Genomic DNA, 24280 nt, shown 5'->3' with positions numbered 1-24280 from the left:
TTGGGCACCGGTGTGGAGTGCTGCTCTCTGAGCTGCATACCTCTGTGGATGAGCCCCACAAACTCCATGGTACTGGCTACAGGCCTGGCAAATGACAACACGAGTCTCAGGAAACGCCCAGGTTGATCTTGCAAGGGACAACATCTCTGTGCTCAAGCTAACCTAAACTTCCTCAGCTGGCAGACAACTCTCATGTGAACCAAGTGTGCTACATTCAAGAAAGTAGGCTGGGGCTAGAGAGAGCCTGGCTGCTCTTCCAGAGGTCCTGAGTTCAATTCCAGCCACAACATCATGGCTACTTACCATCTATAATCAGATCTGATGCCCTCTTCTGGCATGTCCATGCGAACAGAGCACTCATATCCATAAAATAAATATATCAATATGTAAATAAATAAATAAATAAATAAATCTTGAAGGAGAAAAGAAAGGAAGGAAGGCGAGAGAGAGAAAGAGAGAGAGAGAGAGAGAGAGAGAGAGAGAGAGAGAGAGAGAAAGACACAAAGACACAAAGAAACAAAGAAACAAAGAAACAAAGAAAGCTGGCCCGGCCTAGAGAAACAGTATCACAGATACTCAAGAAGCACAATGAGGGGGGCAGTTACAAGTTGGAGGCTAGCCTGATCTACAGAATGAGTTCGAGGACAGCTCAGACATCTTAATGACGCCCTTTATCTAAAAGTGAGCAAGGCCGAGGCTATTAGCTCACTGATAGAGTGTGGGAATCCGGCTGCTGACTATTGATACCTTGTTCGCTCAGCAATACACAGTGGTGTTAGAATCCACTACTCTGTTTGCTATGCCATTACGTCTCCAGTTTTTAAGATGTGTTGGGTCAAATCTATGAAACAAACTTAAGCTACACTCTCATCGCTGTCAGACTTGCCTTAGCAGAGCTACATGTTAACCAGGGCCATCAGTAAAAAGCTGGTTCCTAGGACTTCTGCCAATGCATCACAGCTAACAGTGTGCCTTCCTGTAGGCTTCTCCAGCACTGTACATAGCTTGGAACCTTCCCTGCTATGAACTCTGAAGTGGGCATCCTGCCTCTCCTGCTCAGAATGGAGCAAGGATCTCCTAATCGGCTCTAGGCTTGAAGGTCAGGTGCTGCTTGCATCCCATGGTGAGCAGGACTGGCACTTTCTCATGTGTGTGAAATTAGATATAAACCTCAGTCAGTACATGCTACCATTGAGCTCCACCAACCCTTTTTTAGCTTTATTTTTTAAACAGGTTTATTATGATATCTTTGATATATAAAGCCTATGTATGTTTGAGGTGAGCATCTTGATGTGTGATAGACATGTACATTGTGGGATACAGCATTCCAGATGGCTAGGATCCCTGTTCTTCTACAGATTAGTCTTCTCATACACTATGGGGCACACACTAAGCACACTCCACATTCCAAGATTGGCTTCATAGGTTGGTAGCACAGGCTCCATCCCTGGCACATCTGGAGTGGGCCTTCAGGACACTGGGCCCCAGGAGCACCTCAACTGCAGATCAGTTTAGGTACCACTGAACGTCCCTCCTGGATTGTAACCAAATGGCCCTTAACCCCAGACATCACTGTACAATTGTGTGGCCAGAAGGTCAAAAACATTGCTTTTATAAACTTCTACTATTGCCAGGCAGTGATGGCGTACACCTTTAATCCCAGCACTTGGGAGGCAGAGGCAGGATGATTTCGAATTCGAGGCCAACCTGGTCTACAGAGTGTGTTCCAGGACAACCAGAGCTATACAAAGAAGCCCTGTCTCAAAAAACAAAACAAGAAAAAAAAAACCAAGTAAATTTCTACTATGAAAACACCATCCTTTGGGCTTCTTGAAGGGTTTTCTGAAATGAGCCTGGGAGAAACACAAGACATAAGGCATAAAAAAAATCCAGAACCCCTCACAGAAAGCTCGTTAGGAATAGATTTTGAGGGCAGAAGGTTGCAGCCTCAGGAAGCATAATCCATTTGACCTAGAAAATAGGATGGCCCCAGTTGCAGCATGGTCACTGGGGAGAAGAAATCTGGAACCCTGTGAGTGGAAGCTGTGTTGAGAACAAGGCTACCTCATATGAGCTGTCTGTCACCTGCTACCATAGTAACAGGTGCATTTGGTGTTCTGTACTCACTATATGAGGTTATAAAGAATACAGCATAGACCCAGAAGCCTACAGCTACTCTTTGTCCTTCACAGGTGACCCCAGCAGGCAAGTCGGCTACTTTGCAGTTCTCCCATCCCAGGGTAAGTTTATTTGAAAGTCGATTTGTTGAGGAGACTGGGACCAGAGCTCCTCCTTTCTACCCATTTCATCCACTTGGGCTCCTAGCCTATGCCTCCCAGAGGCTGCCTAAGAACACCTCAGGCTCACAGACAGTAACTTCATGTGTTGGAGGGAAAACAACAAAACCCAACATGGTAAAAGTGGCCACCAACACTTACCTTTCTTCTTCCCTCCCCTATGTCTCCAGCCCCACTTCAAGCTGAAATGGAATATCACTGGGCCACAAGCTACACTGGTCTCTAATTCTGGGTTTGTTTTTGATGACAGAAATCTTTACCACACAGATCTATATTTTTCTCTATTTCTGATCAATGCCTGGCACATAGAAAAATATAATCTGCTTTAGTTAATAAAGATGATAGGGAAGATTAATCCAGAAGGATTATTAGTTAGAGGGATAGAGAAGAATAAAGAATAGAAAGACACCTACCCCCAAAACACACACACACACACACACATGCATCCTGTGGAGACATGTGAATGAAACAGTGGGACACTGATGACCCAAAGATATAAGAACCTTTGCGGTGGCTGAAGTTCAGGCTCCCTAGGAACATCAGGAACAGAGGTGCATCTGCTCTGCCCTCCCTCTCCAAACTCAACCCTACCCACCCCCTCTCCTGTGAACAGTTTTACTTGGAGCTCTCTCAGGAACTCCTCCCATGTAAACCCATGGGGAGACTGTGCAGTGTCAACAACACCCAGAAGCAAGATGCTGCTGCTAGGGTTGGATGAGTGGCCAATGACAGGAGCAGCAGCTCTGTCCAGCTTCCAGCCCAGGCTTGTTTTCTAGGGACTCACTCTGCCTGACTCACATCTTTGCACAGTACACTTCTGCTGCCCTGAGTCCTCACCACAGGGTATATATACCTGAAGAGTTCCTCAGCTGCCCTGGGGATGATCCAGGAATCTTCATCAACACCTGAGAACAATGCAGGCTCATCCTCAGAGGGAGGTCCCAAGTAGGTGTAGCTTCCAGTCTGTCCATACGCCATAATGCACACATTGTACCTGAAATTCAAAAACTAATTAGAATACCAAAATGCAGATGGAGTCTGGGGCAATTGACTCTAGAAGGCTTTACCTGGTTACAGAATGTCAATGCTCCCCTGCATCTCTGTTCCTTGTAAATCTGGTTTTCAGTTGCCCACACTGCCATTTCTGTCCTCTAGACCCTGGACCTCCTATGACCTCTCACTACCCTAAACTCACCCAACACACTCCTCCACTGCTTCTCATTACCACCTCAGATGGTCTTCCCCCAGGCTCACTCTGCAGTGCCTCTGCAGGTCTGTGGGTTAGTGCCAGTTGTCACATTGTTGCCTTTCAGTGTGGTTTCAGAGTCACTACATATGGATTTGTTTTCCGAAGTCAGGCTTGGTCCACCTGATTGGTGTAAAGCTTGCAAGGTGTCCTTTAAGGGATGCACAACAGACCCAGCACAGTGGCTGTGGTTGTGCTCACAGCAGCCATGTTTTCAGTGGTTTCCTTTTTAACATTTATCTGATCATTTACTTTGTGTACTGTGTGACACAGCATACATGGAGAGGTCAGAGGACACCTTGCAGAAGTTAGTTCTCTCTCTCTCTCTCTCTCTCTCTCCACCATCTGGGTTCCAGAAATCAAACTTAGATCCTATATTGGAAATGCCAGTACCATGGGATGATCACCAAGAACAGCAGCATGGGTGGACTAGATCAACCGGAACGTAGAGTGCTACAGAGGGCTGGGCAGAGCTGGAGAAATGACAGCAGCCCTTTGGAGGAGCACAGGAGATCATGAGTGGATGCCAGTTTTTAGACAGAGTTTAAGTTTGCTTTTGATTGTGTCTGTGCCAGGATATTTTTTTCCTCTTGAAGTAAGAAAGCATTTTTTTAGTGGAGCCCACAGTAAAGAGACCTCAAATTAACAAAATATTGAATTTTAAGATATTGGATATTTTAAAGGTATTGGAATCTTAACATGTAAGAATTTGTAAAGACTGTGAATCTTTTAAAGTTATTTAGATCTTGGGGATGAATAAGAAAGCAAGAACTGAGGCTTACTAGTGATGTGTTTGCGTGTCAACTTGACAAGGGGTCACCTGTACTGGCTGGTTTTGTGTGTCAACTTGACACAAACTGGAGCTATCCCAGAGAAAGGAGCCTCCACTAGAAAATTCCTCCATGAGATCCAACTGTAAGGCATTTTTGCAATTAGTGATGAAGGGTGGGAGGGCCCATTGTGGGAGGTACCATTCCTGGGCTGGTAGTCCTAGGTTCTATAAGAAAGCAGGCTGAGAAAGCCATGGGATGCAAGACAGCAAGAAACATCCCTCCATGGGATATGCATCAGCTCCTGACCTGCTTGAGTTCAAGTCCTGACTTCCTTTGGTGATATCCTGAAAAAAATATTTGCTGCCAAATTTGGATGTCTAAGGAAGAGATTTGTACCTGGAACAGTATCTAGTAGATCATTTGTGAACACAGCCATGCCATCTGGTAGATGAAGCCTGCATCTCCCTAAGCCCTACTGCACTGGCATGGCTGACACTGAACCCAGCTCTCCACCTCCCCTTGAGATGTTCATAACTTTCAAAGTTGTGCTTCTTATCAACCAGAAGGCAGCCAGGAAGAGAGCACATCACCAGGACTGTTTCCTAATGGAAGACAAAACAGAGCAAGCAGATTCAGACAGGGTTGTGTTCATCAAGTAGGGTCAAGGCTGGTGAGGAGTGTCCCCAGGCAGCAGCTGATGCTTGTCTTTGTTGGCAACTGTTCCTGGCAGACACAGATGCTCTGAGGACAGATCGGACTTGGCTGCTTAGAGACAATGCTGTGTAACAAAGACAGCAGCCAGATGTCCTTCAGGAAGTGACATTTGATACTTGGTTCTTCAGAGATGGGGTCTACTGATACTGACCTGAGAGCTAAGCTGTACCTATGGGGTCTAAGGAGCCCATCCTGCTGAGAGTATAGACACTTCAGATGAGGCACAGGCCCCAGGAGCTCCCGTCATTCTCGCCTGCAGAAGATTCAGTCCTTCCTTCTATGGGTCTAGTCATTTCTGCAGGAGATTCAGACCCTACTGATGGGAATTCTGTCTCCAGTTAGAAATGAAGTCCCTCCTGGCATAGAATTAACTCTCTGAATCTTCTCACAGAGAATCTGGGAACACCAGGAGACAGCACTGTCTGCACTTCTAAATTCTGATTGGTAAAGGAAACCCAATACGTGGGAGTTACAAGTGTTCATTGCTAAATTTCTTCAGTTCATTATGAAAATCCCTGTAATATTTTGATGATTTACTTAATTCCTAGATTTTAAACAACAATAATAGCAGCTGTAGTTATAAGTTTAATATGTGTCTGGTCAAATTTATTTCAAAATATTTTTGATTTTGTTTAAAGATGATGGTCTACATGGAATTTTCCCCCTATTATTTTACTTGTATTTATTGCTAGGATACAGAAATGCTTTATTTCTGTTGACTGGGCTTGTATTCATTGGTCTTGTATAACTCACTGTTTGATGCAAATGTTTTAGCTGATTCTTTAGGGTCTCTTCTATTTATAATATGGTTCCATCAACAAGTATACTGCATTGTTCTTCCTTTCCAATGGGATGCCTTTTCTTCAATTTTTCCCATAAATGATGGAATTATACCACTAAAACAATTCTGTACAGTAGTGTCAGAAAGGCCTGGGATAGAAGCATTTCTGAAGTCTGGTCCAATTAGAATGGGGCTCTGTGAGAAAGTTCTGTCAGGTTTGCTCTGAACCTAGAAGTCTCTCTTCAGAGCTTTAGCTTGGCCATGGTGTAACCCAATTCATATGGTGAAGTAGTAAGACCTGCTCTCTCAGCTGGTGACACTTGAAGACAATGCCTTCAAGGTGATCAATTCAAGGAAGCCTTAAGTGTAGGTTCTCTTGTAATGTCATTGGTGTCCTTAGCAAAAGAGCCCTGGAGCCACAGACAATTGAAAGGTACACAGAGAGACCACAGGACACAATGGGGAAGCAGCTACCTACAAACTAAGGAGACCTGGGGCCAACCCTTGGACTCAAGGCTTCCAGTCTCAAGCACACAGAAACCTCTGCTCAATTGTGAGGGCGGCCCACAGTTTACAGTATGCATACTTGCTGTGCCCTCCAGTCTGCAACTCACTGCTGAAAGCCCAGGTCTATCTTGGGGTGGATGGGAATAGGTGAGAAGTACTAAGATTTGTCTCTCACGGTGAGATAAAGTGGTCGTGAGTTGGGTGCTAAGGCACAGTCCCAGGGTGAAGCTTCTGTTTATCTAACCTGGGGCTTGTAGCAGGCAGAGTTGTGCTCTCCTCTAGGAATTTAGAACGTGTTGCCAGAACAGGTGTTTCTTCTGTCAATGCACAATTAGACAAATTTGCAAAGATCCAAAATGCTTCCTGTGGCTCTCACCAGTTGTCCTTGGAGCATGCCCGCAGAGCTCCTTCTACCAGGAAGCCAAGCCTTGTCTGATAAGGGCCTGCTCATGTAGTCATCTGATCTCTCTGGCCAGGAACCATTACCTGCTACAAACTCACTTCTAAGAGGCAGATTAGATCATTTTCTCTCTGGTTAAGATCAATTCTGTAGTGTCACCATAACTGATAGAGCAAAGTCTTTAGGTGTTGGCCATTAGCCTGTGCGGCCTAGACTCCCATTCCCACAGCCTCTATGTTGTTTTTAGTATACCACAAAGCCCTGCCTGGTCTCACATCACTTTCCACAGTGACCTCTTCCTTCTAATCCCTCAGTCTCCCCTGTTCAACAGGAACTTCCTGTCCCCACAGCCCAGTCATGTACTCTTTAACTTTTGGGTAGGATGATTTTAGATCATATAATGGCTCAGCAGCCATTACCCCTCATAGTATTTATGTTTTTGTTCACTGTATCTATCTATTTGTTCTGCTGTGTGCTCCAAGAAGGCAACAACTAGGAATCCATAATTACTGGTTGTTAAAAATCTGTTCCCAAAACTTGCTCAGTTTAAAGTGTGCAGACGTTCAGCAGAGCTGAGGGAGGTTTCAAGTCAAGAGACCTTGTGTTGAAGCAGCAGATGAGAAGTCAGAAAAGCCCCAAGTGGCAGCTGGAGGAAGGAACCTTAAGGGAAGTTGGAAGAAAACAGGTCAACTGCCCTAAGCTCCTAAAAACGAAGCAGACAGAGTTGGTCTCCATCCCAAGGGAGCTCAAGATGAGACTCAAAACACAGTGTCACCGAGCCAATCCCAGGTCTCCAAGGTTCCCCACATCCCTGAGAGAAGAGAGGGGCGGTTTCAAACTCCCTGGGCTCCCTTCACACTCACCAGCATTTGATGCTGAAGCTGCCACAACGTCTGTTCTGAAAAACCCTGCAGTAAGGACTGAAGGGCGTGGCTAAGACCAGGCGGGTATCATTTACTGGCCGTTTCATACGCATGCGCATGCGTGTGCGCGTGCACATGCACAGTGCCTAACCACAACAGCTTTTTCCAGGCTAGCTTACCGGCTCTTGGAATTTTGGATTTTGCTCCTGCCTTCTCATGAACAGCAGGGTCCCCATAGTGCTTGTAGAACACAAATCACCTTACTGAGGCCTTGAATACCCAGCTCTCCTGGAGGCATCTCTTTCCCAGCCCTCTGGGTATCCTGCCTCCTAGCCTCACCATGGCGAAGGCTCTTCCTCTCAATCATACAAGAGAGCCTACCTTACTGATAATGTCTTGTAGGGTCCTTCATCAACCCCCACAGGTCCTGTGTTCATTTCTCACACTGTCAACAGTTATGCACAACCATGGTCTGCTTCTGTCTTCTGATCCCTGAACGTGCCCTGTATGCAATCGCCTGCTCTCACAAGGTGAGTAGCGGCAGGACCAGCTGTATAAAGCTTAAAAAGTTAAGGCAATCTCAAGACTGGCACTTAGTTCCCAGTTCTGTGAGTACACAGGTTAAAAATCTTCTTATAAAAACACAATCACCTGTCACTTTAGGTGTATAAAATTTCTTTCGCCAAATCAATCAACCCCATTTCTGCTTAATCGTATCATAAATTCATAAGTATATTTGTGTCTGAAATCACTTTATTACCTGAGAATGGACCTAGGAAGTCTTATGTAGGGCTTGGCAGAAAATGAAATGGTCCAGAGACCAGAGGACCCAATGGGCCAGAGATAATCTCCCTACTAGGGAATGGTGCATAGGAAGAGATGGTCCTGATTCAGCACCAATTCATAGTTTCTAAGGGGTGTCTCTACAGATCTAAAAACCAGCAAATTAAAATATAGAAACACAAACACTACTTCCAGTATATAAATTCTGATTCTTCCAAAAAAAGTTTTCCGCAAGTTCCTTTAATCTCAGATATGCCTTTCCTTCCTTAAAGCTCCTTTGCATTTTTAAGGGACACTGCTGAGTGTCATTCTGTACCATGTAACAGTACTCAAAGTCATTCCCTGTTCATCTGAAACTTTATATTCTTTGACTAACAACTCCCCAACTCCTAATTCCATTTCACCCAAGCCCTGACCCCTGCTAAGGCACAGTAGGCATGAGGGTGAGGGGACACATCATCCCACTGACCACTCTAACCTGCTGTGATTGGTCAGTGTACCTTGTGCCTTGACCATAAAACATACCTTCATTCCAGAAATCTTGAGTGGGTTCTTACACTTGAAACATGTATGACCAGGAGACATTTTAGGCAATGTGCTTATTAGTGAGTATGTTTGGGGAGTCCAGGGACCAGAATGGGGCAGTGAAGAAAGACATGATCTCAGTGGTCATTTGGGGTGCTGAATGCATAAGGGACAGACATGAAGACAGAGGTGACCAAACTCCCACAAGGGACTCTTGTGAAAATGCCACCCTCATCTTCAGCTGGCTGCATCATCAAAGAGCACCACGACAGAAAATCAATTAAGAGAAGAAGGAAGGAAGGACGCAGTGGTTAATGAAGGAGTGACAGATGGAAAGGGGGACAAGGAATGCTGGCATTACAAATGTAAGCACTTTGAAAACAATAGCAAATACACTTAAATAGATACAAAGTTTATTAAAATAGGCTGCAACTGAAATACAGTAGAATTGGGAATCAACAGCAGTTTGGGTGTTTCCCACAGTAATGCACGTTATTCAGTGTCTCTTACAACATGTATTCACATCTGAGCTCACTGTCCAGGGATGGCCAAGTCTACTTCACTATGGGTCTCACAAACACTCATACAGAGCTTTCAGATGCTTGATCGTTTATCTGTGCATCTGTCTGCACACATACTAGTGATAACAGGTACCTGCTCTTCTTTGGGAGGTATGATTATGGCACCCAAAGGCTGCCAGTGTGCTCCAGAAACAAAGAGATTGCAGTTACTAGACAAGGCAAGGGTGCAATTCCTTCATCAACTCTCAGGGTCATTTTTTTCTCTTACAATAAAAACAGCAAAGACACAGTTTCAAATAGAAAACTAGATAAACATAAAAATATTTATACTTATATTTCAACAATTTATCATACACTTACTAAAAGTGGATTTTCAGGTTGCAAAACCTCTGTTCTATTTGAAAGTGTGCATAATTTCCTGATGCACAGATTTGTAAGAGAATAGTGTGATACAGAAAGAGCATCTGGACCCACATTAGGGAGTTCTCAAATAGAAAGTGTGCTTGAAATCATAAAGTCAGCTTTCACACAAAATAAGCAAACTGAGGTCTGTTTCCCACAACTCAGCTGAGGAATGACAGTGCATAATTCAGAAATTAAAATTGAATACCTAGCCATCTCTTCTGAGCCACTGCCCTGAGCAGAACTTGAATGCTAGATCTGCACCCAGTACCACAACACCAAGAAGAAGCTCGACTCCCAGGTGTTCTGACAGGCACAGGCTCAAAGAACCATAGGCTCACCGGATCTCAGGAGCTTGGTCACATTGGAATTTCAGGATTCCAGAGGTAGCTTGATTCCAGGTGCTCTGACACACCCCAGATCTCAGGATTGCAGCATCACAGAATCACAGGATGACAAAGACAGCTGAGCTCTGAGCAGTTCTGACACAACCAGGATCACAGGGGGAACAAGCTCTAGTAAAAGACAGCAAGGGGAGATAGCACCAGAGATAACCAGATGGCAAAAGGCAAGCACAAGAACAGAAGCAACAGAAACTGTGGTTTCCTGCTATCATCAGAACGCAGTTATCCCACCATAGCAATTCCTGGATACACCACCACACCAAAAAAGGAAGATTCAGATTTAAGATCCCTTCTCATGATGATTATACAGGACGTTAAGAAGGACATAAATAACTTCCTTGACAAAAATACAGGAGAACAGAGGTAAACAGGTGGAAGCCCATAAAGCGGAAACACAAATATCCCTTGAAGAATTACAGGAAACACAACCAAACAGGTGAAGGAATTGAATAAAACCATCCAGGATCTGAAAATGGAAATATAATCAATAAAGAAATCACAAAGGGAGACAACCGTGGAGATAGAAAATCTAGAAAAGAAATCAAGAGTCATAGATGCAAGCATCAGCAAAAGAATGCCAGAGATAAAAGAGAGAATCTCAGGTGCAGATGATACCATAGAAAACATTGACACAATAGACAAAGAAAATGCAAAATGCTCCTAACCTAAAATATCCAGGAAATTCAGGACACAATTAGAAGACGAAACCTAAGGATCATAGATATAGAAGAGAATGAGATTCCCAGCGTAAAGGGCCAATAAATATCTTCAACAAAGGTATAGAAGAAAACTTGCCTAACCTAAAGAAAGAGATGCCTATGAACATAAAAGAAGCCTTCAAAACTCCAAATAGACTGGACCACCGAAGAAATTCCTCCCATCACATAAAAATCAAAACACCAAATGCACAAAACAAAGAATGTTAAAAGCAGTTAGGGAAAAGGGTCAAGTAACATATAAAGGCAGACCTATCAGAATTACACCAGACTTCTCAGCAGAGACTATGAAAGCCAGAAGACCTTGGACAGATGTCATACAGATCCTAAGAGAACAGAAATGTGAGCCCAGACTCCTATACCCTCTCAATTTCTATAGATACAGAAACCGATATATTCCATGACAAAACCAAATTTGTACAATATCTTTTCACAAATCCAGCCCTACAAAGATTAATGAAAAACTCCAACACAAGGAGGAAAAGTACAACCCAGAAAAAGCAAGAAAGTGATCTTCTTTCAATAAACCTAAAAGAAGACGGCCACACAAACATAACTCACCCCCACAGGGCAGCTGCTCAACAGCCCGAGTAGGGTGAGAGGAGAGGTGGAGAGAAGGCCTGCTGCTCTGAAACCCTCCAAACCTCCCTGACAAGTGGGATGTCACCATAAGGACCAGCATGCCCCAGGCCCTAAATTTCCAATTCCAGGCTGAGTGTCCTTAACCCTGGACACCTCTCCTGCCCTCCCCAGTACTCTATATAACTTTCCATGTCCTTTCCCAAGGCTCAGCTGTATCACAGGAGTCATGTTGCATTCAGTGGCCCTCAGGTTGGGTCTTCTTGTAAAAGATAGAGGTTTTGCTAGTGAGAAGCTGGCCCCACTGCCCACTGACACTCACAGTCTACTCAAGGAGTGTCTTCTTCCTACTACCTTATTGATACTGCCCAAGGCCCTGTCCATAGCCCCCCATCCTGCCCACAGGCTGGGCCTTGGAAGCCCTGATACCTAGAGAACTAAGGTCCCAGCCTCAGGGGATCTCATTGGAACAAATTGCAGTCAGCAGGCCTTGGACACTTGGTAACCTTGATTTCTGGTTTCCACTTAGAGTTATGAACCATTGACCTACCCTACCCCGATCATCTGCTGGTGACTGCAGGAAGAGACCAATGGGGTGCAGCTATACCCAGCTTAGCAGGAGACTCTGGAGTTGCATAGGTGGAGACACCAAGAGTATCTCAGGAGAGAGACTTGGAGCCAAGTCCAAGAGTGTAGGAGGGACCCACCCAGAGGGCGAGCAGGTGAGGAGCAAAGAAGGGCCATTAGCCCACAGCCTCGTTCCTGGTGGCCAGAACCTGCCTCCGTATGTGGGTTGGGGCTTTGTGTAGACAAAAGGTTCAGGGGGAATTGGTCACATCTCCCTGAAAGTCAGCTGCTCCACATTTGACCCCCAGATTAGTGTCCCATTTCCAAACTGATTTTGACACCTAAAACCTTTATAGATGGTCCCAGGGTAGTGCTCTTTTTGAAAGAAAAAATTCATAGGACAAATGCTGTCTTTCTGAGGATAAATAAAAGCAAGATGAAACACTACCAAGCCCCAGCCTCTAAAAAGTGGGCAAATAGGGACCAGACTGAGAGTGCCAGTGTTTTCTGTTTCACTGTGCTGAGGACCAAAGCAGGCACATACATGTACTGAGCAAGTAGTGCCACTGAGCTACTTGCCCCACCTGACAGCACCCTTAAGATCCTGTAATATTACTGGAACACCCAGCTTCCTCCTGGTGTGGGAAATATAGTTTGTTTCTAGAATATTTCAAAGGTGCCTCTCTCCCAAAGCTAGTTACAATGGGCACAGATGACCTTTAAGATTTTAAAACTGGAGCTGTAATATTTAGAGGCTGGTTTTGCGTCTTGACCCTGTGTGGCTCTATTACCCTATGCTCTGGCTTAGGGGGGTTGGCACATTGCCATCCTGACATGGTGTCTACACTCTGTTATCCATTCCAGAACAGAGTGATCCAGAGCTGCCAAGTTGCAGCAAGCTTCCTGCCCTACAGTGAGCCATAACAAATTCATCTGGTGACCATCTTTCACATCCCTAAGCTAAGACATCTCCATCACGGGCCCTGGGATGTAACACATCTGCCATGGTCCCCTACTGCCACTGATCTGCAGACAGGTCATGGTTTTGGGTGAAAAGGGAGAAGATCCAAGGGGCACGTGGCTATTGTATTCCTCGGCATGTTTTCAAAACTGCAACCATGTCAGAATACTATGGGAGCCCCAAAGCTTCATCTCCATTGATGCTGGCATAGTTGCCCTGCCTGTCCTCTGCCACATGGCCTTTGGCTGCCACCTCTATGAGACCCCAGGTCAGAGACATTCATGAAGAGAAGGCACTCTCATCGGAAGTGTAATGTGGAGCAGGGCTCTGGCTTCCACTGACTAAGGAGGGGAGTCAGAGTTTCTGTGTAGTCACTCTTCTCTGATGGCCCTGTCACACAAACAGCCATCATTGCCTGCATGCCCCATTAAAAGGTCCTCATCTCCCAGTGAGTGCCAGGCACCCACACTTGGTACAGACCCCACTTAACACCAAGGTTTTTGTTTCCACAAGTTTTCTAATGGATTATGGTATGCCTCTCAGTCAGGGCTATTTGATCAGATTTTGTAAAACTGGAAAACACGGATCTTTGGGATTTCAGCCTGAGCCATCCTTGGGTACCCTCCTCTTCATCTGGTTCCCAGTCTGTTCTGTATCCTTCTGTTCAGGGAATAGAACCCTCAGCTCAGCCAGCACCCGTGTGAGTCACTGCACCCGCTGACATCCTGCCTGGTTGTCCCAACTCCACATGTTCTGACTGAGCTCAGGATACACAGAAGAAGGCTTAGATGAGGAGGCACTTCCCCACCCAGCCAGGCAGACTTGAGCTACACTCTGAAAAAATGTTACAAGGGGGTTTAGATGCGGCTCTCACTGTTGGGCACAACTGTCAAGTACCTGTGACCAGCAGTGACATACAAGTCTCCGCTTGTGTAAATAAAGGGATATCAAGTACTTCTTTGGACCTTGGGTGGTAAAGGCATCCTGAGGTCTCCATGGGTAGATAACCCACCCTATACCTTCCCAGAGCCCATGAACTCCACCTGCTTAATGGCCCCTGGACGTGCTCGGCTAAGCTGAGGAGATGAGACCTCAAACAGTGCTATACCACTGCCCATCAGCACTCTCATGCCAGATGGAGGCAGGCTCCACAGCCTGAGGAGAGGAGCAAAGGTTCTTTCCCATTGCATCCAGTGGTCTCTTGTTTGCATAGCCAGTGGTAGAGTCTTGTGTGGAACTGAGACATACTGCAAGGGAGGCCTTTGTGTTGGTTACAGTACTTATAAGCAAGACATGGGAAGAACAAGTACTGAGTTGTGATCTAGGAGATCCTGCAGTAGCCAGCTTTAGATCCTGGCCTAGCTTTTTAGTCATAGGGCTCCCTCTAATGCCCATGTCCTAACAATGACACCATCTCAAGCAGATAAGACCAAAGCCCAAGTTGCTTCAGGGCTAACATTGACTTTTGTTTCTTTCAGACATGTATGTTCCTGAGAAATCCATGAGCTTAGAGCCAGGGACAGGAAGAATAGGGCCTGTTTCTTAGCCTAGGCTAATGTGAGAGCTGGCTCCCCATCTCCTACAAGTGGGCAGACCAAGGAGACTAATATTGTGGGCAGAAGGGTTGACGGACAAGAACTGCCTTGCCCAGACATGGCCAAAGGCTGGTGTTGCTGGAATGCTACCAAGCCACCTTCAAGGCTGGCTGGCACAGGCAGGGCTGCTGTATGGCACTTGCCTGCACCACAATGTCTTGCAGAGATGGGTCTTCTCCAGGCCAGTACAGGGAGAGGCAGTTCATGAACTTCATGCCATTGAGAGGAGCTGACCTCTTGAGGAACCAGCAGCTCCACCAGTGTGCAGTCTCAGGTGTTGTTGGGTGAGCTAATCATGAGCTGTCAGGATGACTGGGAAGACACCCATTGTCCAGGCTGAGGACATATTGGTCACCCTGCAGTCAGTCTCTGCCTCCCCAGCCTGCAGAAAGACAAAACAGTATGGTCGAATTTCTCACACTGACTGTAGGTGCTTTTGGTGTTTCTACAATCCCAGGACTCCAGCTCTACCCAGACCTTTCTAATTCTGCCATTGACGATCTGTGATGGTTCTGATAGGCCAGACTGTTGGTATGACCTGTCATAGCTCTCAGGACACACTTCCCTCTAGGTTGTTTCATACTGCTTCCCCCAACTTTCCCAGCATGCATCAGCTCCATATTCCACCCTACCTTCGGATCCCTGATAATCTCTGATACAATAGTGTTCTCCCAGCTGTACGATGGGCTCTAGTGCAACTCAGAATCATCCTAGAAGATCTTGGCAGCCTCCATGCCTTGGCATAGGACCTCTTTGGGTTCACACTGGCTCAAGAGATTCTGGACAGCCCAGGATTGTCTCCCCGTTGTTGTCTTTCTTGCACTCACATCTTTCAGGAATGGCTCTGGATGTGGTCACCACACACTGTCCTGGAAGCTCCTGAGAGTTCAAGGACGGCCACCTTTCACTTAAACAAAGTTGTCTGCAGACTGTGTGGGCCTCACGTCAGCTGAGATTAGCCTACATATTGCAGTGATGTGGAAACTTATGCTTCTCAGCCATGACAGATTTTAGGATCTTCCCTGAGGACCCTACACATACCTCAGGTAGGAGATCCACACATGGGGCATGCTATTCAGTTAGTTCTTCAGAGCAGTGTCTTCAGCTGAGAGCCTTTTAGGAGGGCATATGCTCCTCTAAATAAATGAGCTGGCTCCACTCTGGGCCTGGACTCTGCTGTGACTACCTTGCATGCTCTCTCCTCCCGGACTCTTTCTGTATCTAACACTCTGTGAGTCCAGCATCACACCTGCTGGTCAATCAGTCTTCATGCAGTCCAGAGCCAGCCCAGGAACACAGAGCCCACAATGTCTTCTGCCTAAGTTTCACAGCGCTGCTGGTTTAGTCTCTCTGCTGCCCCATTTGTTGGAAGCTCAAGTTGCCTAGGTCCCCAGGGCTCTGGTAGCAGCCCTTTAGAGCAAGGTAGAAGTAAAGAAAGGTGGAAATAATGTCCTGCAGTTTTCCATGTCCACCACCGGAGGGTTTCACGCTGCTCTGGACCTGGTGTGCCACTCATAAGACCTCTCTCTAAGGCTCTGAGCCTGAAGCAGAGAACCACTGCTAAGCCCAGTGTTCTCAAGAACCTGGCTGCACCTGCAGGGCTATCTGTAGAGGATTCTCCAGGACCCTGGGGAACAAACTTGGAAATCTTAGGTGGGTAGGGTGTGAGAGCCACAAGGCTGTATGGAGACCTTACCCATGATGTGACCTTCTGGCCCAGCATCCTGATTATCATGACCCAAACTCCTGGGAATGTCTCTGGGTGGCTGCTGAAAAGATTCGGAGGAGAAGGAAGAGGAGGCAAGTTAAGCAGGGTGAAGACAGGAGCACTGCTCATACTCAGTGCTGGGGGCCACATTTTCCTGGGCTCTTCCCTGTTTTAACTCTGATGTAGGAGCCAATTACTGGTCTAAGATGAGGCCAGCTTCTGGTCCGAATTGTCAACAAGAAAGACAGGAGCTGTCTGTGACACACATCAGAGTGCAGGGTCCCAGATGAGCCTATCTCACAAGCGATGCCATCTGCTCCTCAGAGTGGCTCCAGACAGGGTTAGGAGAGGCAGAGGTTGACTGCTCATGAAAGCTGAGCTCTCCCCTACTCCTGCAGACACAGAAATGATGCCTTCTCCTTGCCCATCTATACTGGGGCCAGGCGCTCACAGTCATGTGATTTCATACTCTGCCTGATCTGCTATTCTGTAGCCCATAGAATCTGGACTCAACATCAGTGGCCAAGGTCAGCTGCTTTTTACCTGGACAAAACTATGAGAATGAGGCCTGACACACTGTTAGTGACACAGTGCTTGCCCTTCAGTGTATCCCTCAGTGACCATTCCAGTCTGCGCACAGGGATTGAGATTACCATGGGCCAGGGCAGGCTTTTTGGTACCTGGTCCTATAGCTCACCTCCACTGTAGTTCCATGTGTCCTGGCTGCTGCAGCTGCTCCAGGAACTACTAGATATCTTCTCACAGAACCTCGCTGTCCCTGTGGGCTCATCCACAGACAGCTCACACTCTCCCTACTGGGAGTTAGGCTTGATGCTTGCCGTGTGAGAGCTGGCATTGCTTTGGGAGCAGAGTGAGAGGCAGGGGAGGAGATGTTGTCTGCTGCTTTTATTGTCCTCATTGCCCAGGGCATTTCTGCTGTGTGGGTCCAGGTCCAGAGGGTCACTGATATAGGATTCTCGGTAGCTCTTCTTCTCTGTGTGGAAATGAACACAAGAGCTGGTGTTGGAGGGACAAGAAGGACCACTGTGTTCCTAGAGCCAATGGTGTTCAGAGTCTTGCCAACGTAGAGTTACATCAGAGCCTAGGTGCATGGAGCAAAGCATCACCCTTGGAGAATGAGCTGTGCATTCCCATGACAGCTAAGCAACCATGAATGGACTTTGTCCCCAGCAGCCTCCTAACATCATTTTTGAATGGTACTTTGGGTTGTGACACCTTGTCTCTTAGCTACAGAGCCATCCTGAGTAGCCCTGTTGCACTGGTCACCCGGGACCAGACCAGGTGAAAACAGAGCCCATCAGTTGCTTCTGAGTAGGTACAGTCCTGGGCTATGCACCCAGCATCCTTGAACACCTGCCTTGTCACATGGGCACAGAGCAGAGGTCTGCTTGCTCATGCCTCACAAATTTGTTCAGGCACACTCCTCTCTCTCTCTCTCTCTCTCTCTCTCTCTCTCTCTCTCTCTCTCTCTCACACACACACACACACACACACACATTCATGAACACACAGAGACACACTCATGAGCACACACAGCACACTGGCCCATGCACACACATGTGTGCATACACACAGGCATGCACACACGCACCCCCACATGAATGTACATACATGCATGCATGTGCATGAAGCACAGACACAGGAACACACTACAGCCAGTGCACTGTGGCTTCAGTGTGCAGTAAGCCAGGCCCTCTCTCAGTGGAGTCTTTGAAAACTGGAGAGAACACTGGATCTTTGGGCAGCACCAAGGCTACCCCCTTTCAAGTTGCATCTTTGCTTGCAGGGCTAAGGATGTGAGGAAAAAGACACTGCAATCATAGGCATCTTTGGGTGAAGGAGCGATCACTTCCACCTTTCATGATAACCTGCTTAGGTAGGAAAAGGAGGTGATACCCACCAGTATGATGATTGGCAACAGAAGGTGTGGCCTGGATGCCCAGCCAAGCAGAGCCAGCCAATACCAGGAGTGGGTCTCAAGGGTTGATATGCTACATCCTCAGACTCTAGAGAGGATGTGTGGCCAGCATTTAGGTACCCAGACCAAGGTGGATCTAATACCCACTTCCTGCCTCCTCCAGCTGCTGTAGCCACTGCAGCACAGGCTGTAAGCTGAGGTGGAGCTGGTGGGTGGTACGAAGCAGTTGCAGCAGGTAACGAGAGCGCCAGGTGTGGCCCGTGTAGAACAGCAGCTTGTGTGTTGCCAACAGTCCTTCTGGCTGGATTTCCAGCTTCTTCCCCTGGACAGATGGGAAGGATAATGTGATTTTACAGTCCAGAAACAATTTCAGAAGCACAGGAGATATAAATTAGTGTCAATCATAAGCCCCAACTGGGCCCTGGTCCACACTTCCAGTTTAGAGAGTTAGTATCCCTGTGGAAACAGGTCTCAGGTCACTGTGAGTACCATCTGTCTGCAGCCTTATGAAGGCAGAAGAAACCTGGGGCACCCTCCTGTGTTTACAAGCCTTGCACACAGGATTTTCAGTGAACTCTAATCAGTGTCTGCAGACAGCCTGCTGTGCAGCAATCCTCACTGTCATGGTTTTGGGAATGAGGAAGGGGGACAGAGGCTGACAGTTGTATCTCTAAGGTACCATGTCTTTTTCCTTTGTTGCTGAGTGGGACCTTAGAAATTGGTGGCAGCCAGAGCTGTACATCAACTCAGAGAGTTCAATGCCACTATGTCTGTGTCACCAGAAGTGGCTGTGAAGACCACTAGGACTGAGAGATGCCTGGGAGTGTGGAGAAGCCACAGGGAACTCTTGATGCCATTGGTGAGGATGAGACTGTTGAGTCCAGGGTTCTTAGGACTCCTGAGTTTTATGGATGCATTCCCCCTTCAGGCACCCACCAGAAATGTCACCTTTGAAATATGTGACCAGGGGAAGTCGCAGAGCAGCCGTGGAGTGTGGTCTGCCTCCTGAGAGACACAGGTAATGTGGGATGTGGGACCCAGAGCATGTGGTGGGTTCTGGGGCAGCAGGAGATGGGAGAGAAATAGGAGGAGTCCTCACCTGGTAGATGGTCACTCCCTTCAGACTGAGTCCCAGGAGAATAGTAGGGTGATCCTCCTTCTTTTCCTAAAAGAACACAGGACAGAGGTTTAGGCTTTGGCCCTGGGCAAGTGTAAGGTCTGTCTAATAGGCTACAGCACCCACAAACCAAGAGCTCTGCCTAAGCCTCTCTTGTCATCCTACATATGGTCAGGGCACATGTGTATGTGGTATGCTTCTGTAGATATTTGAGTTCTGTGGACCTCATAGACCAAAGTTCCACCCTTAATTCCCTCTAAGGGAGGCGACCACCCAGGAACAGAGCCATGCAGTGCTCAGGCATTGAATGTGAGACAGCCAGAGAGGCCAGTCATAACAGTCCAATCAATATTAGACCAAACCAGTTACAGCAGAGGCTGAACAAAGGCTTAATAGAACTCAGACACCAGAGAAATGCCACCTCCAGGACAGCCACCAACTCACCACATGGCAACCAGGCCCTAAGGTCTGTCCTGCCTACCCTTGCCTGGAGTCTTAGTCACTTTGTTAGCCATGGGGGATAGAACCACACTTGTCCTGGGTCCCTCCCATCCCAGCACCTCAGGGTCAACCTTGTACATCCTGAAGAAGTGGACAGGAACATCCTCAAGTTGGCAGGCATCCCTGATGAAGCGAAGTATTGCCTCCTTTGGAGTCAGACCCTGCTGTTCATGGTGAATGGCAGGCACATGCCTTAGGATGTAATCAACTCCTCTCTTGTTGATAATCTGAGGAGAGAGCCGCCAGCTAGCTCAGACCCCACACTGCCCTTTCTCTATACTGACCTCCCTTTCTTCACCGTTAGAGTCAGAACCAACTTCCTAGCTAAAGCCTATGTCCAGCAGAGTGAGTTAAACCTTCTGCCTTGCCTCAGACCCAAATGTGAGGATGTGTTGCTTCTAAATCTTTGGTTCCTCTTCTCTCTCATGTCACCCAGGTGCCCACAGGGACCACAGAACCCGCCCTCCTTAGCGGTCTGTGGAGCTCATTTCAACCCCACAGCCTCTGTTCTTGGGAAATCTTCCCAGTGAGGGACTGTGTCTGTGTGTGGACTGAAGGAAGCCTTGGGAAAAGCTGCCTGGCCTCTGACCTGGCACTAGAGAGAGCTCTGCAAGGCAGCTGTGTGAGACCTAAGGCACAGAGGACAGTGAGAAGTATGGGTTGGGGTCAGTTAGGGAGAACAAGGGAGGGTCTCCCAGTCCCTAGAACCATTTGTTCCTGCATGGCAGTCAAGCTAGGATTCTGCAAGGAGAATTAGCTCTCGCTCACCAACTCTCTTTCTAGAATACAGGTGAGGAACTGGAGTCCCAGAGAGCCTGAGGTATTTGTGTTTGGTTGTCTTTACCAAGACTGGGTATATAACACTCTGCAGCTGAGAAACATCCTCAGAGATGTCAAACTATCTGGGCTTATATAGGAGCTGAAGGCATCGCCTACTGGCCATAGCTCCTACACAACACTGCCAGCCTTTGCAGGATTGGTGTTGCCAGTTGGATGAGCAGCCTTGGATTGGGTCCTTCTGCCTTCATATCCTTGTCCTTTCCTAGCTCCTCATCGTCTCCTTATTCATGAGTTCCAGAGTTTGGTCTTGGTGAGCAGACATCAGACATCCCCACCGCCAGATGCACACAGAAGGAGGGTGGAACACAACCTTACCCACTGTGGGAAATAGGCGTGAGGCTCGAAGTACCTGCCCACATGGACCGACTCCTGGTGGTTACCCAGGTCAGCCTGTAACCCACAGGCAGCCAGTAGAAAGTAAGCCTCTTCTCTGTGCATGCACCTGGACCTCAGCACCTGTTCCTTCAGGTGGCAGTAGTACAGGTGTCGAGCTGTCTTGTCACTGGAAGGCAGCAGGGCAGAGGGTCAGGAATAGTGACTCCCCCATGGCAGCTAGGACTGCACTCCTCCTTCAGCTCAGGTCTGGCTTTCTGTCCCACAGGCCTCTAAGCACTCTTGATGGCCACTCAGTAGTCTGTCCATATACATAGCATCTCCTTAGTGATACATGGATGAAGTCAGGGGCTTTAAGCAACACAGGGCTGTCCATGTGGGTATAGACCTCTAGAAGCTGAGATCCCAGGAACAAATGTTGTCACTTGAGAGAGATCCCAAATAAGAGAAGTTGGAGTCTCTGGCGTAGGGCCAAACCCATGCCACAGACTTGCCTCCCAGTAAGCCACTCTACCTATCCAGAGTCCTCAGCTAGATAAAAAACAGTGCATCCCTCCTAAGAACCTCTCCAAGATCTTTTAATCTAGTCACCTGTCTGGCAACTGGTACAAGGAACCATGTCTACCAGCCTTAGTCGGGCTTTTCCTGGTGATATGTCTCTAGAACTTTCCAGATAGCTACACATTCTCACTCTCCAGAGCCTTCTTCACTTATTGCCAGGAACCCTCATTCTCTAGAGCCTTCTATAGTCACCTCTCTCTGACTCCAGAACTTCCCATACCCCCAGCCACACTTTCTGGGCATCAGCACCAGGCTAACACTTGCCAAAGAATATCCTAAGGACACTGACACCCTGCTGATATCTCAACATAGCTCTGGTTGGAGAGCATCCAGTTCTTTGATGGTCCCTAAAGAGCTCACTATGTGTCAGTCTCTGAGGCAGCCCACCAATGGCAGCAGATCTACCTCTTAGAGACCCGTTCTCTGTTCAACCTTCCCAGGACCCTCCCTGACCAAGCAGACTTAATGACTTAGTACACCTGGAAGGAAGCACAATTCCCATTTAAAGCTGAACTCTGAGGCTCACCTATAGCTACCAGATGTAGACTCCTGCCTGGTTTTGAGAAGATCACAGTCTTGTAATAGGACCTTTCTTTCCCAGAGCACACTGGAAGGTATTTAAGTCTCAGTGTCTTTGACATCAGTGTAGTTACCTTATAGCCTTCCCATTTCCCACGTAGAACAGCACTCTGAAGAAGGCGATAAAGGGTGCTCTAGGTCTCTTATCCCCCTGCCAGGTATAAGAGGGAAGAAAAAGGCAGGAACCTGGAGATGAGCCCATGTGAGGCATGTACAGCTGGACCGCTTCCGAAAGGCCTGCCTGGGGGCATCCCACACTCAGGTCTCACTGGTTGTGAATAATTTTTGTAAAATAATTGTAATGTGTTATCTTGTTTTTCTACAACAGGGAAAAACTCAAATGGAATGTTGTCAGTTTTAAAACATCAAACTTTGAAAGCGTCAAATAGAGGACATGAGGGCAGTGACCCACCCACCCTCACTCTTAGGACTTGGGGGCAGTGTGAGTATGCAAGAGGACAATCTGACAAACAGGTGACCAGTGACAAAGGGTGGTCCTGACCTAGAACCTACTGGTCAAACTCAAGGGAACCCTTCTGGCAGTGACAGCAGTGGCTGTCGGGCTCTTTCCTCAGTCCCACACTCACTTTGTGTATGTCTGTCTTCCAGTCCTTTGAGAAGTACTTGCTGAGTTTTTGCTTCAAGTCCATGAACACATACTCATTGTCTAGAAAAGGGAGAGCCAAGTCAGAGAAGATCCTCTCATTTTCTAAGGGCCTGACCAGAGGAAGTCCATCTGATGACACAGAGCTCTGCATCAGCTCGTGTGACACAGCTGCCTCTGCAAAGGTTGAGCTGATAGACAAGCGTTGATACACACACACACACACACACACACACACACACACACACACACACACACTGCAGATAAAACCTGGTCATTTCAGACTGTTGCTGTGGCAGTTGTCTTCACAGTGTAGAGCTACCCATCGTCTGCTTTTCACTGTGGGGATAGCATGCTGACAGTGCTTGCAGATCTAACCTGCAGGCTTGAGCCCTAGACGAGCCATGTAAACAGGGCTTCCTGTAACCTCTCACCAAACTGACCAGTGTCTATGACCCACCCCACCCTTGCTAGCAGGTCTGCCTGAGCAGGTGTACCTTGGCACAGAGCAAAGGCCTACTGACTGGGTAAAGAATCCCAGTATCTTCCATTCTCCTCAGCCCCAATACCTAGTGTGAAGGAAAGCCCAGCTCAAGACCAGCTCCAAGTAGATGGAGAACCAGACATAAGCCTGACCTCAGAAGTACCAAGTGCTACAAACCCGGGACAGGTAGAATGCACCTGCTGCTCATCTTTCTCCTGCTTACTCTGTCTCAATCCCTCAAAATTGGAGGGAGAGCTCACACCTTGCTTGTGTGTTTGTGTGCACATGCATGTGCATGTGTGCATGTGAGTGTGTGTGTTTCACGGCAGGGTATCACAGTTCAGGGTGGTCTTCAGGTAACTAGGATCCAGGACACCTCCAATCTCATCACCTTTCTGCTTCATCCCCTCAGGTGCTGGAGTCACATGCCTGCACCAACATGCCTGTCACTCTTTGCTGCTGGGCACTCATCTCTGTCTCCAAAAGGTGAAACTATAGGTCCCAATGTAACTAAAGCAGGGAACCCAAGGTCATGCTAAGAGTCCAGGTCTCCATAGAAAGGGGTCTGGGCACACATCTGAAAGGTGTCCATTAATTCAGAGCTCAGTTGGAAAAAACTGTCATGCTTGGCTCAGCTGGCAGCCTTCTGCTCTCTGCAGGTCCCCAGGTGAGCTCTGAGCCTGTCACCCTTGTTTAGAATCCTTGAGAATCCTCAGTTAAGCATGGCAGTAGGGAACCCTGGGTTCTTTCCTTGAATGTATCCTGACCATTTGTTCCCTGAGTTGTGGAGACATCTGGCATGGAAAAAGATGTGTGGTAAAGCTGGTTGGCAGGAATTGAACCCTTCTCATGAGGAGGGTCCCCACACTGGGAGATGGCACAGTCTGAGAAAATGTTTACTTTCAGCCTCACAAAGGCCCACTTTGTGCTTACTAGCTTTAGAAGCTGATACCCCTCTGGGGCCTTTCCACCCCAGACCC

General features: G+C 47.4%; 1 protein-coding gene across 1 annotated transcript in view; it reads right to left on the bottom strand.

The window, feature by feature from the left end:
* Window positions 1–9294: 9294 nt before the first annotated feature.
* The window catches only part of Frmd1 (FERM domain containing 1), a 17185-nt gene continuing 2199 nt past the window's right edge, over window positions 9295–24280 (bottom strand). Inside the window, 9 exon segments of the mRNA XM_076926576.1 lie at window positions 9295–15016; window positions 16331–16403; window positions 17040–17336; window positions 18429–18603; window positions 19381–19446; window positions 19971–20126; window positions 21055–21241; window positions 22287–22363; window positions 22800–22879. Of these exon segments, the coding sequence (XP_076782691.1) occupies window positions 17155–17336; window positions 18429–18603; window positions 19381–19446; window positions 19971–20126; window positions 21055–21241; window positions 22287–22363; window positions 22800–22879 (923 nt within the window). The 3' untranslated portion in view covers window positions 9295–15016; window positions 16331–16403; window positions 17040–17154.

This window comes from Arvicanthis niloticus, chromosome 28 (assembly GCF_011762505.2).
Source record: "Arvicanthis niloticus isolate mArvNil1 chromosome 28, mArvNil1.pat.X, whole genome shotgun sequence".
NCBI classification, from domain to species: Eukaryota; Metazoa; Chordata; class Mammalia; order Rodentia; family Muridae; genus Arvicanthis; species Arvicanthis niloticus.
The sequence above is the reverse complement of the archived record's forward strand: the minus strand, read 5'-3'. Positions and strand labels throughout refer to the sequence as shown.